The sequence below is a fragment of the Carex rostrata genome, chromosome 7 (genome assembly GCF_964058835.1).
Source record: "Carex rostrata chromosome 7, lpCarRost1.2, whole genome shotgun sequence".
In the NCBI taxonomy this organism is placed as follows: Eukaryota; Viridiplantae; Streptophyta; class Magnoliopsida; order Poales; family Cyperaceae; genus Carex; species Carex rostrata.
The window spans coordinates 2,704,011-2,725,304 of record NC_135924.1 but is presented as its reverse complement, the minus strand read 5'-3'; the positions used below and the strand labels follow the sequence as shown (position 1 = coordinate 2,725,304).

The 21,294-nt window shown below is 31.0% G+C and overlaps 2 protein-coding genes across 3 annotated transcripts in view; one reads left to right on the top strand and one right to left on the bottom strand.

Moving 5' to 3' along the window:
* The window catches only part of LOC144557616 (putative laccase-9), a 96,843-nt gene that overhangs the window by 24,705 nt on the left and 50,844 nt on the right, over positions 1-21,294 (bottom strand). The window lies entirely within an intron of this gene.
* On the top strand, positions 5,893-12,334 carry LOC144557583 (putative laccase-9). Its single transcript, XM_078306177.1, has 5 exons — positions 5,893-6,074; positions 9,094-9,248; positions 10,365-10,738; positions 10,919-11,887; positions 12,152-12,334. Exons 1-5 carry the CDS (start codon positions 5,967-5,969, stop codon positions 12,280-12,282), a joined length of 1,737 nt encoding a protein of 578 aa, XP_078162303.1. The 5' UTR covers positions 5,893-5,966; the 3' UTR covers positions 12,283-12,334.

The following is a 21,294-nucleotide window of genomic DNA, read 5'->3' as shown; positions in this document are numbered from 1 at the left end:
TCCACTTGACTAATTTGTAGCCGAAAATGACATTAGTTTTTGAAAAATTCTAAAAGCAACATTTTTGTCAGAATATTCAGTAAAATACATAGTCAATCAAATTTTAGAATTTTCATATTAAAATAACATTCAGTCCAGGTAATTGAGCGAAAATTTAATATTATAATATTAAAAAAATAAACTTGTTGACTCAATGTATGTTTGTTTCCTATTAAATACTAAAAGCATATCCAATCATTTAATTCAGAGGCAGAAATGAAACTTCAACCAAAAATATCATAAAAAATTATAAAATATAGCATTCAACTCAACTTTGTTTGTTTCCTATTAAAATATTATAGCATCTGACATTTAATTGAATCATTCAACTCAACTTTCATTTGTTTCCGATATATTCAAATATCTCGACCAAAATAATTCAAAAATTGAACTGTACATATATATCCATTACAAACGAAAAATCGATCCATTTAATCCGAAATTTTCCGATTGAGTTGAAAACTGAACAAATCAAACCATTTGAACACTCCTAGTTTAAAAAACGTATTAATCGAGCATAGGAATCATCAAACCAACAAAAATCAATTCGAATTGTCAAGCAATAGATCAACAATTTAAAGCACCCAATTGCTTTGTTCTTTAAATCATACTCGATTCACATAATTGGAAAAATCGAAATTTTTTTACTATTTATTAAGTCACTTTGAAAATCGCTGATCCGGTGGTCTAGAAATTTTTACTGTTTTTACTGTTCACCCGGATTTTCAGATTTTCAAAGTGGCTTAATAAATAGTAAAAAAATTCCAAAAAATGAAAAATTTGGTCTCCAAGCACATTTCAATATGGAGATCACATCTAACGGTTCGGATCGGTTGTTTGGACTTTCAAAATAAAAATATGGCGTGAAGTACAAACGCGTGGTGCTCCGCGTCTCACCCAAGTCCATCTCTCTCTATATATATATATATTTGTCGTTTTCCAAATGTATTATCTCAAAGGAAAAATCTCTTTCATTTTGTATATGAATGGACTTGGGACGCGTCAACATCTATAATCTCTTTCATCATAAGGACAAGTCATCTGAGATGTTGACAGAGTTAGGCCAATGATAATCTGAAATTTGACTTAAGAAATTGAAAACCTACCTCTTTATACTTTATAGTTGTAAGTCCAACGTTGAACTTAAAAGCATGTACGTATCATGACCATAATATATATATATTATGAATTTTCAGAGGGCCATGCGTAAGGTGTCAATGTTACGATGCGGGTCAAGTAGAGACATTTTCATCCCCATACTTTTATAAAATTAGTCTCATCTATAGCTTATCTTAACACTTTAAAATAACTGGTAACAATACCTTATCTTCTTTAATTTAATCCAAAAATAATATACCAAATAAGAAATATTTAATAAAATCATGTAAATAATATCCTAATATATAAAAATTATAATTTTTATCTTATTATTTAAAAAAATATAAATTATTAATTAAATAAAATGATATAAAATATTTAGAAATAAATTTGTCATAAATTGCTAATTAAAAAATACATAAAATGTCAGATACATCATATCTTATCATATATTATTCAATAAAAATTGTATAAAATGTTGTATAAATAATTGTAATGAAAATATTAATTATATTGTTACATGTATAAGTGAAAAATTATTATATATAATGTAATATTTATAAATGTCGTCATACATTTACAAAATAGCTCTTACCTATATCCTAATCTGATAAATTAAAAAAAAAAGATTTATCAATACTGATATCCTTAAGTTAAGAAAAAAATTATTAACTATACTTGCTTTATCGAATATGATACGAATTGAGTAAAAAGATAAAAGATCATCATGGAGACCTCTATGGAACTAAGATGAATTGTAACACTGAGGGGCGAGTAGATAACCTAAGTACAAAAATCATAGATCCTAATCCTAAACTAAATGTCCTTGAATTAATTATGATAGGAGATTGAATCGTCTGCTCCCTGCCTCCAGAGTCATTGTTGGTGGACCCCCTAAACCCTAAATCCTAAACCTCTAAACTCTAAATCCGGTCCCACCCCGCAGTGACTGAGGGGGTAGGATTTTCCTGCACCCGGGGGCAGGTGATCTGCTTAATTCCTTCTGATAGAGACCTTTAAGTCGCTGCTAGCGCTTTCCAGGCCCAGAAAATAATTTTATCTATAATAGAGCACACCAAGTGCTAGCGCTTTCCAGCTCCAATAAAAGAGGCATGCTAGTGCTGCCCGAAAACATGCAAGAGGATGCGGACGATGATCTTTTGGTTGCAGCAGGTGGAATAATATTTTTTATTAACTGAATATATTTTATGGATGTTAATTGCTTGTATTTTAGGGAGTCATGTGAAATATGCAAATTCTATAATTAAGAAAATTTTTTTTTGCTAAGGGCTACGTTGTCTTACGATATATTTTTTTTTCAATAGTAAATAATAAAAAAGAAGAGAGAGAAAGACTACATTTTTTTTTATTGATAGTAAGATCAGTATGAATTCAATTGATTCTAACAATTTAAAAGTTTGGATTGATAGAATTCCTACTGATCAAAACCAGTTCTTCTATTTTTTCTTTTTATTTTCTTTAGTAAAATATAAAAGGATTTTATGAAAATAGATAGACTATCTTAAAATTCAGATATAATAGAAGAATTCTATCTATTTTTTTAAATCTTTTGTATTTTACTAGAAATATAATAAAGAACTTCCATATATGAGTCAGATTAAAAATAAAGCTAAGTTAGGATTGGTGGTTGGAGGGGATCATAATTTTTGAGTTATTATAATCGGTAGAATTCATACTAATCTTACTACCAATCTAAAACCACATGTACTTCTTTTATTTCTCTCCCTTCTTTTTTTATTAATTACAATGAAAAATAATTCTCTAGTCTCTATTTTTGTTTGTTACCTTATCTCGATTTTAATCTTATAAATGCTTGTATTTTGTTTTTTTTTTTTCGGAAGTAATGAAGACAAGTGACCTTATTTTGGGATTCTATTACCAAATAACATAGTAAATGGCTCAAGTTATCAATTTCAGGACAAAATTGTCAATTGCAACTGCAGTACCAGTGATTGATATACAGGATGATTTGGTTGATTTGGTATTTATTTGAAACATACTGTGTTTATTACCATACTATAAATAACTAATTGAACTATTTTTTTTAATATTAGCAGCTTTAAATGATAACTAACAATTTTATTGATAAAAAACGTATTTATAATGGGTCGAATGACCATAATTTTTAAATCACTATTTTATTCTAATAAAATATTCTAAACTAATCTAGTATTCTAACTACCATTTTGTTTCACAACCGGATTCGTATCTTCGACTGTTGCTGCACTCTGACGGCAACCGGATACATGTACTCACCGTTGCACTCCAATAGAAATGTTAATCACTGTAATTAATCGCCATCTCACTATATGACCGGATCTGCTTCTTCACCACCGCTGTGTGATGACGCTCCAATCGAGATGAAAACTCCACACTCCGAACTCCAATGATACCGCACTCTCGGCTCCGATCGACTCTGGTTCCTTCCCTCTCCTTCATTCTCCTCTCCGCTTGAGAAGATAGAACCAAAAGAGAAGTAAGATGTTGTGTCGAAAATGAGAACTACAAGGTGTGAAAATGGTGAAGTTAGGGGGAAGTAGAGGATAAGGGTGACAATGGCGAATTCGTATCGTCTATATTAACTCAAAAAAGAATCTTTTGAAATATTCGTATTCAAATAAAATGGATCAGTTGTACGAGTATGACTATGGACTCAGAATCTTATATATATACCCTTTTCATCCTTGCAAATATGGATAATAATGATTAGTACCATTGCAATTAATGTTTATTTTATTGGTAACGGGAGGTCCCATTGCAATTGTAGTACCTCACCATTGAAATAATATACTTTTTCATCTCCAATTTTATATTAATTTTGTAAATGTTCTGATTTGACTTGGTATACTAATTTTGTAAACTGTGTATACTAATAAGTTATATACATAGTTTCTACAAAGCATCAGTGTTTGATTTTGGCAACCATACATGTTTTGTTATTTAGACCCGTGTATATTTTGATTTTTTTTAAACAATTTATAATTGGTTAGCTCCCATATTTGCTAGTCGTTAACAATACAACTACTATGGTTCTTATCCTAGATGTTGCTTTTGAATGAATGCTAACCTCTCTTAGAAATTGTTTTATTTTCATATTAGGCAGAATTTCATATATACCACTCAAAAATTGTGAAATTACATATTTACTATTCAAATTTTTGTAATTATATATTTACCATCTAAAAATCCAATAACTCAAATATTTCCCCAATATAACTTTAGCATATATCAAATATACCCAAAACTTAGATTAATTACGTTTAATTTTCTTAAAAGTATAATTAATCAAGGATTAACTTAGTATCCTCTCTTTCATTCTTTAGAACCGTTCTCCTTTATACCCAATATAAAAGATTAAAAACATATATTCCAAACTGAGTCAGTAACAAAACACAGATTCTCAAACTCAGTTACTACTTTGATAACAGGTTACAATATTAGCGTCGAATTCAGTATTGAGTTATTTTGTTGAAAAAGTTGGAACGGTTACCTTGTTTTAGACAATCAAGCTGGAGTTAGAATCCTTAAATCTGAGTCTGTTGCCCCTTCTCTCTGAGTTTAAGCGGGAGAGACGAGATGAGAAGAGAGTTTAAAAGAAAATAGAAAGTTACATCAAAAAAGGCGGAAGGAAAATCTATGAGCAAAAGAGGAAGGGCCAGAGAAGCAGAAGCGACTAAATAACTTGTTAATTATATTTTATATAATCTTAAACTTAATTAATCTCATTTTTTGATTAATTGAGTAAATATGTGAGTTATTATATTTTTAGATGGTAAATATGTAATTATAAAAATTTAGATGGTAAATACGTAATTTCATAGTTTTTGAGTGGTATATATGAAATTCTCACTTCAAATTATCTCTCTCGTTCCTTTTTTTTTTTTTTTTTTTTTTTTCTGCTGATCCTTAGAGGTGGCAAATTGACATGTTGGGGTTGGCAACTTAATTGTCATGTGCAAGTCATGTCAGGATTCGTAGAAGATTTAATTATTTTATTGTTTAGGGTGATTAATTTAATGTGAAATTCAAACTCTTTGAACAAGTGAGTCTCTATATATTTCAGGTCAAATTTAACAACTACATTTACCCATACAGGTTGGTTGGTTGGTTCGTCTTTTGTTCAGGTCAAAGTAAGGGAGGGGCTGGATTTAAGTGGTGTAAGTGTGTGAGACAAGAATGAATAACACAGTTTGAACTAAAAAATAGTGTTCGGAATCTGAGCAAAATAATAAACGGTATTTTAGAAAAGACTGTATAAAGTAGTACAACCATAGACGGTTTAGTACTATTAAATTGAGCACAAATAAATGTGACTTCCGGAAACAGTTCAAAACTTTTAGACCGTTTGTGTATGTTGGAGCTTTTTTTTGCCTGAATGTCTCCTCTCATTATACACTGTTAATGTGCAATTTTTTTACATGCGTGTATATGTCATGTATGATTGTGTTTTATGTACTAGTTTCACGAATTAAACAAACATTAATTACTCACAAGTCACAAGTAATGGTCTTACAAGCATTTTTTAAATGAATTTTCTAAGTATGATGCATTTTTTATTACAATTAACAGCTAATAGCCAGAGCCACGTACACTTGATAGCTAAGTATATATAAAATATAGTTATAAAATTAACAGCTAATAGCCAGAGCCACGTACACTTGATAGTAATGTTTTTGGAATAATTAATGGAAAGAAAAGGGTTCACATGGTTTAATTATAAATACAGCTCAGTCTCCTCGGTGAAAGGAAACAACCCTACAAAATATTGAGCAATATTGGTTTTGGTTTATTTTTAATTTTCAAGCACCATGTTTATTAGTAAGCTTTTCTCGTTATGGCCAGTAGCCGTCGGTCTGATGCTATGCTGTTTATTCTCCATCCCATGTGGGGCCAAGATTCATCATCGTACTTTCGTTGTAAGTGATTTCTCTGCTATGCACAATTCACAATTAATATTGGTATAATTGAGAGTTAGATTTAACAATAGGTATCGGAATGAAAATGATTCGATGTCCAATGTAACTTGCCTCATACTCAAAAAGGCATCTTTTTTTTCTTTTACGAAAGGCTAATCCAACTCATTACCTCATTGGGTTAGGTACGTAATTAGAAGATGATGATCAATATGGTGACTCAACTTAGATATTTTTAGTGATAGTAGATGAAACATCGCAATCAATTAACAATATAAAGTAAATAAATAAAGTAAGAGAGAATGGCACGCGGAATGTTAATGGAGTTCAGCTTAAAATGGTTGTCTTTGAGACAACACAACTTTGTCGGCGTACCTCTTCTATTATTCAATGAAAAAATGATACAACTAGTGACATGCAAGCTCAACACACATGGGGAAGTCACAGACAACTCCTGTACAAGGTTGAGCCTAGAAGCTCCAGTTGAAGAGTCCTACGTAGGGGATTATCACATAACTACGAATATATGTAAGTGGAAACGCTCGAGCCGGTGAGCGCTTAATACCCTACAAGCAAGAAGTCACACGGCTATTCCAAGGGAGCACTAGAGTAGATCTCCACGCTAAATCTAGAAGTAGATTAGTCAAGTGGATTTGAGATTTTCAAAAGAGTATCAAAGTTTTAGCTCTCTGAAAGATTGAAGCTCTCAAGAGCACATAATAAGTGTTTTTGAAACTTAGAGGCGGGTAGCTCAAATATGAAGTTAGAGTATTAACTATATTTATAGAGGGAGTTTCAAATCTTGGTATTTGAACCGATCCATTCAGTACTGTGATCTTTCGTTCAAACATATAGTTCAAATATAATTGAAATTAATTAGGGATTTCACCTTTTTTTAATTATACATTAATCATTCAGTACATTTATGTCCGCATAAAATGGATATTATATTTCATCCTAATTTTGTGTAACTTGAATGGCGAACAATACGGCAAACATTCATTCAGAACGGAGTCAATCCGGGGAGTCCCAAAATGGTGCGGAACATTCCGTTATGAATGATTGCTAACCGGAATGATTATTTTGTACAAAAATGTTCCTCTACCCATTCGGTACCATTCAATACATTCCATACTAAATGTTTTGGTTCTATACTTAACAGATAGTTTTAGAAATCAACAATTTCAAATTTACTTTACTTCTCTATTTGATATTACAATTTATAATCTTAATCTTCATAAAGTCGATCTTGTTGATTTTATTGGTTTTTCAAACTTAATCTTGTAAATATAATGTTATTAAACCTGCAAACTTATTATACAATGAAAACGTTAAATATAATTATTGTATATTTTGCAAATTAATTAAACAATATAATTCGAGGATTGCATAAAACAACACTCATCACTCATCAGAATAAATCTTGTTGTTGAGAGTAGATATTGTATATAGGCTTAAACTTAGACTTTAGACTTTAATGTACATCGTGTGACTAATTTGAAGACCGGACAGGAGCTCATGATTGGTGGACTAGACAGCAATTCGAGCGAATTACTCTGGACAATTCTTTCCGAATTCTATCTCACAAATTTGTTTTTATTAACTTTTATTTATTTAAGCATGATAGGTCCGGACAGTAGTTTTTCTTTCCCATATTTAAATTTTGTTAATTAAAATTTGTATTTTAAATTTCATATGACTTACAATTATTTATTTTGTATTTGTATCCGAATATGTATTCATCAATTATCCGTTCCATATCTGTATTCGACAAAGGCGGATTTGATTTTTAAATTTTGTTGACATTTATCCATATTTTTATTTGTATTCTCCCATTGAAAGGCGGATATGTATTTGGTATTAGCATTATCAACTCTGAAGGCACTATACTTGAATAAAAGGAACAAGTGATGTTATGGTATTGGCAAAGTGCCGATCGGTCCGTATTATTAATCTATCGATCCGAATTGCTTAATATAATCTTCATATGAAATTGTACTTGGAGATTAAATTTTACAGTTTTTAGAGACTTGATATGCTAGGTTTGAAAACTTCATATATTAGGTAGTTAGAATTGGAAGATTTGACCAGTGATTGAATTTGCCAGACAGTTGTCAGGTTCCTATAAAAGCTTAACTGTTTTGTTCTCAGAAAAGTTGTGAAAAATTACAAATCATATTCTTATTAAATATTATGGTAACAATGTGATTTTATTCACATAGTTCAGTGGTACAAATGTACAATACTTTTATTTGGATTTGATAAATGTACAATACAATTCATGCATACAAAAATAAATTAGAAACCCGATTGATGATTATATAATTATAAAAGGTTGTTTATGGAACAAATTCAAAGATTAATCAAGTAATTTCTAAGCTAAGCTCTCTTGTTCTATATCACACTGTCGCCAATATATATATATATATATATATATATATATTTGGAAATCTTCGCGCAGAGGTTCTCAAGTTGTGAGGTGAAATTGAATTCTCAATTTTTAGTTAACGAACAATTCTAAAACTTTTTTCTCTAGCCAACTGTACTACCTCTCATTAATTACTCATATATCGTCTTTCTTATTTTCCTCAAACTCACTTATCTCTCTGACTTATACTACATTTCAATTCGAATTCACAATGGCTACATCTCTGATCATCACATGATCAACACGAGTCAGATGAGTTTTCGGCAAAAATTCGCTCAGGCAATAAAATTACTAGAAGACCGGTTCATCTTCATCCAATTCAGGCTTTGGTTTACATAACACAATTAAACAATAAAATGCATTCCAGCTCTTCCCAAAAGAAACAAAGGGAACTTAAATATTGGAATAAAATAGTCAAATCATCTATGCATGCTTTTCTAGCTAGTATGCATCACAAACCCAACTAGCTAGTGATCGGAACCAGTTCAAAATAAAATATACTTACAGCTAGAGAAACCAAACTATGAAGTATGAACTTGTAACTTGATATATGTATACATATATATTTTATTTTTTGATATTTCCCTTAAATAGATTCAAGAAGCTATCTACACCCGGCTCTGCAATCATACAAAGAGCATGCTAACTGTCAATGGATCATATCCGGGACCCACTATATCCGCTCGCAGAGGCGACACAGTCTATGTCAAGGTCATCAACAGAGGGAACAAGAACATTACCATCCACTGGTATATATACATAGTACATACATAAAGAATATGTTTTTTACAATATTAATTAAGGAATTATTCATGGTTTGAAAAATCGACCGATTCCGAGTTAACTCGGCCGAGTCGGACCGGAATCGTCCGGAGGCGAACCGATTTTTCCCGAGTTGACTCAGGTTTTCTAGTTACATGCAGAAAACCGATAAAATTGATTATCAATCGAAACAATAAGCCAAATTTTCTCTATTTCTCTTGCGCTAAGAGCAAAATTAAACTATTTTGTGGATTAAATCGAACCAATTTGTATTTTGGCATTGCCGTCGAAGAAAATTGGGGAAAACAGATTGGGCTGCGGAGAAGAGAAGAAGGGTGAAAGCATTATAGAATGTTAAATAGACTGGGTGTATGTGAACTATAGGGCTTTATTTTGAGAACATAAATTGTTTCATCGTAAACCATGTTCATATCAACTATTGATATATGTAGTCAAGGTCAACTATTGGTATATGTTGAGAACTTTACAGTTGATGACACTCAAGTGTCGTGTGTGTTTCTTATTTAAACGATAGAAATTTGATTGTTCTAGAAATATAAAAGTAGAAACTAAAATTTTTATTTTTCTCTTGTACATTTTATTTAGTATTTTTATTTTCTTTATTTTATTTTAAAATTAAATATATATTTTTAAATAATTACACTACAAATTTGATTGTTATGACATTAATAACTTTATTATTTAGTTATCTTTTTTTTAAGTAATTTATTATTTAGCTCAATACAACAATATCCCTTTTTATATTTTAATACATAGAATGTCGAGATGATCTAGTCAGGTCGTCATAGCATTTGACAGTAACAACATGTTTCGGTTGTAATGCATGTATTATATCATATTAATAGATTATAATATTGTCTTAACATAATTTCTTGACAAAAAAAAATTTTCCAATTTTTTTCTATATTTTGGCTACAAAACAAGGTTCTGCCAAAAAAATACGAGTTTCCGATCCGATTTTTCCAATTCCGGCCGATTCATCCGATTCCAATTCCATAGCCAAGTGTCCGATTCCGAGTTTCAGAACCATGGAATTATTTCAATACATGCAAGACTAACAAGTATTCATCTAATTTCTATAGGCATGGCATAAACCAGCCAAGGGACCCGTGGTCAGATGGACCGGAATACATTACTCAGTGCCCTATCCAACCAAGAGTCAACTACACACAACGGATCCAATTTACGGAAGAAGAAGGCACGCTATGGTGGCATGCACATAGCGAATATGATCGTGCTACTGTTCACGGTGCTATTGTTATTTACCCGAAGCTCGGAACCACCTTCCCCTTCCACAAACCCCATAAAGAATTCACTTTGATTCTAGGAGAATGGTGGAACAGAAACATAACAGAAATGTACCAAAGTGCAGCTGAATATCGCGGTCAAATCGATCTTTCTGATGCCAACACCATCAATGGACAGCCTGGTGACTTCATGCCATGCTCAGCAAATGGTAATTTATTGTTCCTGGTATAGGAATTTGCTTATTTATAATATTTCATAAGATGGAGATTCTCTTTGACAATGTGCTTTACTTTATCAATTTAAACAAAATTAGCATCAAAATTTATTATTTTTTTAAAATAAAATGTTGTCTAACTACGTATATTTTTCATTTTTATTTTTGTTGCAGAAACTTTTAAGGCACAAGTCGAACAAGGCAAAATGTACCTCCTCCGTGTAATAAATGCAGCCATGGAAAATGCATTCCTTTTTGGGGTTTCCGGCCACAATGTAACGGTGGTTGGAATTGACGCCAGCTATACGAAGCCTTACATGAATAAATATATAGTGATCAACCCGGGCCAAACAATGGACCTCCTCTTACAGGCCAATCAATTCAAAAACTCTTCTTCCCCATTCCGTTATTACATGATCGCGGATCTATACTTTGATGGAAGTTCTGGAGCCCCTAGAGATAAGAATGAAAGTGTAGCTATTTTAGAATACAAAACTAATCATTTCTCTCCATCAATAAGACCGGTTTACACATCCTTACCAAACCACAATGACACTAATGCATCAGCTGCGTTCATTAGTGGTCTTCGCTCGCTAGCCGGCTCAGATGACCCAGCTGTCTTAACCCAAACTGTCGATGTCAAAATGTATATCACGATATCTTCGAATGAACAACGGTGCCCTACAAGCAGATGTAATGGTCAAAACGGTACTACACTTGCTGCTAGTATGAACAATGCTAGTTTCCAAAACCCAAAAATTGCTATGCTAGATGCATATTATAATTCTATTGCAGGTGTGTACACCACTGACTTCCCTGACCAACCACCGCTCTTCTTCAATTTTACTGATGCACAATATCAAGAAAATGCAAAATTTGTTGAAAAATCGACAAAAGTGAAAGTTCTCGAGTATAACACAACTGTGGAGATTGTGTTTCAGGGCACTAACTTAGTAGACGGACAGGTTACCCATCCAATACACTTGCACGGCCACAGATTCTATGTCATTGGAAGAGGAACCGGCAACTTCGACAACACAACAGATCCTCTGAGTTACAACTTGGTTGATCCGCCACATCAGAGCACTTTGGGTGTGCCGAAGAACGGTTGGGCAACTATCCGCTTTAGGGCAGCTAATCCGGGTGAGTTTAGTCTTTTTTTTTTTTTTTTTCTTTTAAATATCAATTAATTAATCTTTTTATAGATTTAATTTTGACAATCAAAGGTGTTACACAACTACAATGAGAATGATCTTTCTAGCAATATTTGATTAGATAGTTGATCCGGACTAATTAAGTAGATCAGCAAAATTAATCAAATAGTAGATTAGTTATTGTTACAAATTGTTGTTTTAAGTGTTTTTTAGATACTAATCATAAAATATTTTGGTTTTGTAATTAAATTAGGTGTTTGGTTCATGCACTGTCACTATGAAACACACTCAATCTGGGGAATGGATACTGTGTTTATAACAAAGAATGGTAATAGTACAGAGGCAAAAATGCTGCCTCCCCCTGATGACAAACCTACTTGCTGATTTTGCTCCAGCATTGTAATTTTTTTTTTTCGAAGATGAGTTTGCACTGATTAATTTATTGTATATTAATAAAACAAATAATTTTGAAATATATTTTCCTTGTTAAGATTATGGTTGGATTTTAATTTGTTATACATTTTTAAATGGATAAACAGATGAATAAAGATAAGAGTATATGAAAACGACAGTAGAGTATAAGATGAATAAAGATAAGAGTATTTGTAAATAGGGAGATGCAAGATTTAAAGGTGTTAAGAGTTGTCGCAAAGACCTAAATCAGAAATTAAGTAGAGTTTATTGTCACTTGGGCTTCTTTTACTTGTACTGCCAATTACTTGTGGTAATTAATTTTAGTTGATTTACTTGAATGGTATACAGATCCATTGATGAATTAATTGTTGTGTACCATCAAATATATATCCATTGATGAATTGTTCTAGGCCCAAAATGAAACTCAGTTAATTGGGCTCAGATAAAAGAATTATCTTCTAGGCCCAAAATGAAACTCTTAGTAAATGGAGAATAGTTTGACTTCATACATTAGAAGTGATTTATATTATTTTTCTGTCCTCATAAAAATTTATCACATTTCAACTTTATTTATATGTGAATTAAAAAGTTAAAAGATCAATGTCTAGAATAATTTTGCAATGCTTTCTGACTCTAAGCGTACCACAAAATTCTCAATTGAGAATTCAGAAAAGATACATGTTTGTTCGTACACAACAAGTGAGGTATTGAATTAATTATTGTCACGAATTAACAAATTAAAAGACTAAACAAAATAACTAAACATTTATTTTGTGTATGCTATATATTCTTTTTATATTAATAAAGTATCAAATAAAAAAATTATAATTTTAAAATGAGTTTTAATATAAAAGTCAATATATCATGCCTCTAATTTGAATATACATACCTAATTTTTCTGTAATGAGTTTTTAAAATTTAGAAGACTAAATATGATATTATAAATTTTAGAAAGAAAAATTTATAATTTCAATAATTTTAAAAATATACATAAAATTTTTCAAAGTTCCCTAACACCTTGTTTGGATGGAGAGTAGAGGGAGGGATGGAATGGAAATGAACAAAAACTTTCCGTTGAATCGTGTTTGATTGATAAAATTATGTCGGAGGTGAAGGGTACAGGAGATGAAAGGTTTAACCTTGTATCATTATAATTAATAGAATCAGTTTCCCTCCCAAATTGGAGTGTAATGGATGAAAATAAATTTTGTTACAAATATTTTTAAAAAAAATGATAAAAGTGTCAAACCCTATATCTTTTATATATAATTGTCATATAAGATTTTTTCCTCAAACCTACAATAGTCACCGAATTTCTTATTAATCTCCTAAATGTTAATCAACTAAACAAGAAATAAGACGGAAAAGAAAGTTACATTAATTTTCTCTCATTAATCATCCAAACACGAAGATGTTAAATATGCTAATCTTCATTTCTATCCTATTCCATTCCCTTATATTATTTACCTCCCATTTCTTCCTCTACTCTCCATCCAAACATGGTGTAATTCAAATCCCAAACAAGAAGCAAGATGCATCTTTTCTTTCATGGTATTTGGAAGCTGCTTGATTCTTCCAGAAAATTATACGATTCCAAACAAAACCTAGCTAGAGCTTTTCAGGAAAGAACCAAAAGGTGATGATTCTAAGAAAGATAAGTTTCTTGTATTATAAAAACGCCTAGGATAATTATCACCAAATTATGCTTTTTCTTTTTTAATAAAACAAAAAGATTAAAGGAGCCAAATTTGGCCAAGTATGAGACCTAGCTAGCTCAAGGTGTTTTGTAGGTCCCCAAAAATTCAGTGTGACATAGTTCACACTGAACTAAATAATACACAGATTAATTAGTCGTTATTGACTCTTGATTAAGGATGTTATAACCTGAAAAAAATATATATAATAATAAATTAAATTTCAGAATGGACCCATATGTCAGCGGCCTACACCTTCACCTGCTCCCCGCCTTCTCTCTGACTGTCTCTACTCTATATGTCTAACATCTCAATCGAGCTCTCTTGCCTTCTATCTTTTCTTGTGAATTTTGATGTTGAACAAAGCCCCGGGACTTAGTGTGTTGTTGACACGTCCCTGTGGTTTCTTTCTTTTGATAAGCCTTCGAGCTACTTGATTTTTCTAATTATGTGAATCGAGTATGGTTTAAACAACCAATCGGGTGCTTTAAATTGTTGATTTATCGCTTGTCCAATCGAATTGATGGATAAAGCTACGTGGAACATTTAAAAACATATAAATGGCTGCCTCCACTTCTCTCTCATCTTCATTTCAGTCCTTCTTGTTGGATCATCCATTTTAATAGTTTTTTTTTTCCATGTTTTCTACCTCTTTTTGTTTCATTTTCTATCTTTATTTTTCTACTATATATATATCAGGAATCTATATTATTTTATTTATCATTTTTTTTTCTATTTTTTAGTACAAAACATGTTTATGCCCAAAAAATTCGAGATTCCAACCCGATTCAGGCGATTCTGATTCTATGGTCAAGTGATCGATTCTGAAATACTTAGCTTAGATACAAATACTTGACATATGAACTATTTATACTACATTACGAAGTATGAATACATGCTCAATGAGTTATGAATATTTGCACAACGAGATATAAATACTTGCACATAGTCTACAACATAAATATATGTACATCAATGCACATGTATGAATATTTTCTATATTACATATTAATACAATTAAGCGTTAAACAAAGTCATTTATAAAAAAAAATTAAATTAAAATATTTTACAATGGAAAAATTCATACTTCAATTATAAGTATGAATATTTGAAGTATGAATATTTTTATTAATAACTATCAATATATTCAAGAACCAAACAAATTAACTAAGTTAAGTTATTTTGCAACATAACAATTCATATTTTCAATGCGTAGTTATGAATACTTACTGTTTTAGATATTAACATTTTCAATGACTAAAATTTTAAATTTTACTTTAGATAACTAAATCAAATGTACAACTATAAAAAAAATAAAAAAAATAAAGTAATAATAATAGTAAAATGAGAATTTAATTCCAAGCAAATTAAAAATTTAGTTTGAAGACAGAATAATAAATTCAATTAGATTGAAACCTTGAAATTAAACATACTATAATATATTTAAAACAATGTGAAGAATTAAGATTATTGATTTAAGGTAAATCTTAGTAATAAAAGCATATGATAAATTAAACAAACTTGAACTATAAATATAATATTATAGAAAATTAAACTCAAATTGGTTACAAGAAAAGTGGTAACTTAACGAAACTTAAATTAAAGGAAACTGAAAATTTTACTTCTAAAATAATCGAGACCTTTCGAATCAATTCGAAAGAAAATATAATTTATAACAACAATTTGAAAAAAAAATAAAAAATGAATCGACCGCACGAAAAGCCACACGGCCATATCCTCACTCTATTCCTTTCCTCCCTTATTTATTTAACTTACTGTTGGGCCCACATCATTAAATTGCACCTATCTTCTTTCTCTTATTTCATGGAGAATGATTGGCTCCTCATAACCCAATTAAATTTTGATTTTGAATCCGTATCCTCTCTCTCTTTATGAAAAGTGGCCCCCACTGCCCACTTGACCCTCTCACTTAACCACGGACCCCACCCACATAATCCGGCTCTCTTCCCATCTTCCTTGAGGATTCTCTCAATATCTCTTCTTCTCTTTTTACAAATTTATGTCACCAAACCCGGTTGGGATTTCCCTCCTCGTTCATCTTTGGGGTTGCGGTTTTTGCTCATACCAGTTAAGGGTTTCTTGTGGTTTGTTGCGTACTTGCGTGCTTGCGCTTGTGAAGTTTGAGACGAGGCTAGAAGCAAGATGAACATGGCCACGGCCGGCTACAACCTTGGTACTCACCACCTCTCGTCAAACACTCGGAGAAAGTAAAACACTCGTGTAATTTCTGTTTCGCCTTGTGATGGCACGAGGGTATCGACCCTTTTCGACTTGAGTCTGAATTGCTTCGTATATTTTGTTTGTTATCGGGTTCTCATATCTAATTTCATGTAGGTGTTGTTAATTGCTTGGTTGTCTATTGAATATGAAATCAAGTATTAAATTGAGCCCATTGATATGTGAATTGTCGGAAATTTTCCCTTGTTGTAAAATTGTTGTCGATTAAGCTGTCACGGCCCATTTTCCAGCCTGCATCCCTATTAAAATTTTCTAATTCGCGGCCCATTTAAAATGTTTAAAGTGCAGAATTTATACAAGACATATATATATCAATTCTTTATACCAAACATATGAAGTCTTTAAACTTAACATATCAAGAAGAAAAAATAATCAACGACACAAATATAACTCAAATGTATTTTATCATGGATCTTATTTGAAATTCGCAAAAATTTTCACAAATCGCCAAAAAAACAGACAAGATTGACAGAGAGAAAAAAAAAAGTGGGTGCAAGTCTTTGAAAAGTCAAAGTGCAGTTTTTATATATAGCATACCAAGAAAAAAAATAAACAACAACACAAATATAACTCAAAAGTACTTATTTATGGACCTCATATGAAAAAGAAAATCGAATAAAAGAAGTTCATAATTTTAAATTTGAGAAAAAATGAATGAGATTGATCACAAAAAAAAAATGAGTGACGACAAAAACTTCTATTATTATTTTTTTGGCTTGGAATAGAATGAGGAAACAGTAGTTAGTAGTTGAATTAGTTAGCGTGCTCGGAGATGAATGCTTGAGTGGCATTACCTTTTCTCTTAATAGACAAGCGTGACTTTTTTTATCTGAGTGAGCTGGTAGCTATCAAGTCTATTGTTGACACTGTGGCAATGGCAAACTAATATTGAAGCAACGTTAGAAGTAACGTTAGAAAAGTAGGTATTTTTAAGAGGCGACAAACAACACCAAAGAATGCAATTATATACTATTGCCAATAATAGAAAAAAGATCTTTATGTCGGCATACTTTCGCAGATAGTTACTTTTTGCCCTCGCAGATACTGTATATGCATGATAAGATGACATGAGCTAGGCTACGATACTTTGCATAGCACAAAACAATACTGTGCTATGAATTAATTATATATCCGGTTATAAAAAATTCAAACAATTAATTTAAACAATTCAAAATATTCTCCATGTAAAAATATACTTGACAAAAGAAAAATTTATGATCTTTATTGATCTCTAGCGACAGAGAATCTACAGTGCTATAGTAGTGTAGAAAGAGAAGTGAGAAAAGAAAAATTAGACTGGTATTGGTTAATTTGACTTGGTAATATGATCTGAAAAATCAAAGGAATATCTAGGAAAATTTGATTCAAAGAAGTAGATATGACGTAGGTTTTTGTTTTAATCAAGGTTCTAAATAGCGTTTATCGCGTCATAGCGGGAAGCCGAAAAAAAAAGCTATAGCGAATAGCGTCGCTATAGCGAAAGCTATGCCACATAGCGTTTTTTTATTTTTATAAAAATTATATCATATATTTGTACTAAATATCAACATTATATAAGTCTCATAGAATAATAAATAACATCAAATTGATTAAAAAATTATAGTATTCATATTGAACCAATACAAAGTCCAAATTGCGACTCAAAATATCCATAGTATTACTAATATCATAAACTATCGATCTTTTTATATTCAAAATATATTCAGCATCATGACATAATCTATCTTTTTTTTATTTAAATTTTAAAATAACCTAGACATCATGCCATAATTAATTATCTTAATCTATTCAAAATATTCAAACTATCATATAGTAATTATCATTTTGTTACTTCAAGAAATATCTTAATATATTTAATTTGAGCCTTTATTTAAATCCCATATAAATTAAAAAAAGAAAAAAAAAACAGCTCATGTTGCATAGCGCGCTGTAGCTTCCTTATTTGATCTCATTTAATAATTAATAATTTTTTTTATTAAAATAATAATTAATAATTTAATATAAAGCTTAGTATGTCAATTATAAAAAAAAATCACGGTTAAAATCCAATCTGAGCCTTTATTTAAAGCCCATATAAATTGAAAAGAAAAAAAAAACAGCATGTTGCATAGCGGGCGCTATTTGCGCTACACGCTATGCGCTATAGCGGACCGCTATTACCGCTATAGCGTCTGTAGCTCAAATAGCGTGTTTTAATTGTATAGCTTAGCGTTTTGTGTCCAAAAACGCTATAGCGCCGCTATAGCGCGCTATTTAGAACACTGGTTTTAATGCATATTTTTATTAGTTTGTTGTGAATTGGGCTATATATACAGTAATCAGATGAGTTTGAAAAGGAAAAATGAAAAATTATGCGCTCAATTGAGATATGGTCCATTGGCCTGGTTGACTAAATGATATTTTAGGTTTGGCTGAATATGCATGGTCAATTAATTCTCTATCATATTTATTTTAGTGGTTACTCTTGTCATACTGCATGATGCCAGTGAATGTGACATAATGATAAAATATTGCTTTTTGTTTTTCACATTAATTTATTAAACTTGTTTTCTCTTTGAAATAATCATTAGGAGAGGCCATTAACTTTCTATATGCTAACATGACATCATTATTAAATTTTTTTCTCATGAAGATACGGGTATTTATTAAAATTAGCTATATGCTAATTGCATCCAAGTTTGTCATCTCCAAGCAACATAGTGATGTGAATAAGGAGCAAAATTGTCAATAAAAATTTCCCAAGATTATATATTTGATCTTAAGAAATATATAACTGAAAATTAATATTTGTAGTTTTCTTTTTAATCTTTGAATTAGTTTACTTTTCTTTGATTAATTTAGATACCTACAGTATTACATGTCTATTGAAACACTATTTAAAATTTTCAAAATGATATTAATATAGTCTTGTGATTTTTTATAATCACATTTTTTTTTCAATTTTATTGATGTCATTTTTTTTTATAATTGTCATGTTATTTTAGCTTTCCTCATTTTGTTCATAATTACAACCAAAGTTGTAAATAACATTGCTTATATTTTTGTTAATAAAATTAATTTGTATCTAAATTAAACCTTTCTTTAATTAAAAATTTAGATTATTTATATGAAAATGGTTGACATATTTTAAAATAAACGGTTGCAGTACAGAACAATTTTTTTTTATGATATTCGTTCTAGTAGGATTTTATTAAGAAACAATTATATGTTCACTACATGCACTAAGAAATATATATAAAATATTGTAACAGATATCATTCATGTAACGGGAGCACCTAGCTAGCTATCCCCGTAACAATTCTCCATTTCACCCGTAACAACTACCTAAGGGGACCACTTACTATTTGGGGACCACCTAATATTTGAAAGATTTTACAAATGTCACGCAAGTATTCATATATAACACATCAAGTATTAATACCTAAGATATTACTTGATACCTAAGATATCAATTATTTAAATAAAAATGGACACGTTTTTAGAGGTAATTTTTTTATCCATTCAATCTAATCAATATTTCTGATGATCGGTGAGAATTTTGCAAATCTAAAACCACAAATATTTTCTACATAATTTTATCTTTCAAATGAGATCAATGATGACATATTTTTAAGTTGTCTGTTGCACAAGTATTCAGTCTCATCGAGAAAATATTTATCCTCGTTGTTCAAGTGCAAATATAAAAACTGGACACATCACGCATCTATCTTTTACACATTTTTAGAGATGATTCTTTTTTCTCTGTTCAATCTAACTAATATTTTGGATGATCTGTGAGAAATTTTGAAAATCTTAAACCACAAATATTTTCTACACAATTTTATCTTTCAAATGAGATCCATGATAACATACTTTCAAGTTGTCTATTGCATAAATATTCATATGTCACCACACAAATATTCATACCTCATCGAGAAAATATTCTTCCTCGTTGTGCAAGTGTAAATACAAAAACTGTATACATCACTCATCCATCTTTTACACGTTTTTAGAGGTGGTGTTTTCTTCTCCATTCAATCTAAACAATGTTTCTGACGAGATGTGAGAAATTTTGCAAATCTAAAACCACGAATGTTTTCTACACAATTTTATCTTTCAAATGGGATCCATGATAACATACTTTTAAGTTGTCTGTTGCACAAATATTCATATCTTGTCATGCAGGTATTCATACCTAAGATATTAAGTATTCATTCGTATACCTCTATTTTTTTCAAAATAAATTTGTATTTTATTTCTTAGTACGTAGTGGCTTAATTCACAATTAATAAAGCTTTGTTTTTTTGCAAATAACTCGCTAATTCATGAGAAAGGAAAACATAGTCATGAAAGAGATTAATTGCATCCACAAATACAAAAATATTTTGATATGGTCGACACTGATGGATGTGACCCGGTAGAGGCGTGCTCCAGTATTCATTCATACACGTTGAAGTATTCAATCCCGGCAGAGGCGCGCTTGATTGGGATGGAGTGATGGATGATCTCTGACAGAACGTCCGCTAGAGCAGGAGCAGCAGGCATAGACAGGAAAAACGGAGGTGGAAGCGGAGGTGGGAGAGAGAGGGAGCTTATCGTATTTACCATTTCGAGGTGAGAGAGAGAGGTAGCTTATTGATGGAAAAACGGAAGCGGAGGCAGAGATAGGAGAGGGAGGTAGAGGCAGAGGTGGAAGAGGCGAAGGTGTGAGAGAAAGGCGGAGGCATGGGTAAGAGAGAGAGATGGGAGGTAGAGGTGGGAGAGAAAGATGGGAGAAGAACATGAAGATGAAAGAGAAATGAAGAAAGATGAAAGAAATAAATGTTGTTAGAAATAATAGTTATTGTTAAAATAGAAAGTTAATTAGTTGAAAGTAGAAATGAGAAATGAATATGTGGAAAAAATTATAATTACCCTTTATATAATTAGCCTTTAGCACTGTCACTGGATTTATTCAGATATAACTGTTTAAATTTTGGCCTTTAGCACTGTCACTGGATTTATCCAGATATAACTGTTTAAATTTTGGGAATACTTCAGTCTATTTATC

What these genes read in the sequence shown, in the direction of transcription:
- LOC144557583 (XM_078306177.1), top strand. Translation starts at nt 5,967, where the DNA reads ATGTTTATTAGTAAGCTTTTCTCGTTATGGCCAGTAGCCGTCGGTCTG. An exon ending in TTCATCATCGTACTTTCGTT is followed by an intron (nt 6,075 to 9,093) that starts GTAAGTGATTTC and finishes TCCCTTAAATAG; the next exon opens with ATTCAAGAAGCTATCTACAC. An exon ending in AAGAACATTACCATCCACTG is followed by an intron (nt 9,249 to 10,364) that starts GTATATATACAT and finishes TAATTTCTATAG; the next exon opens with GCATGGCATAAACCAGCCAA.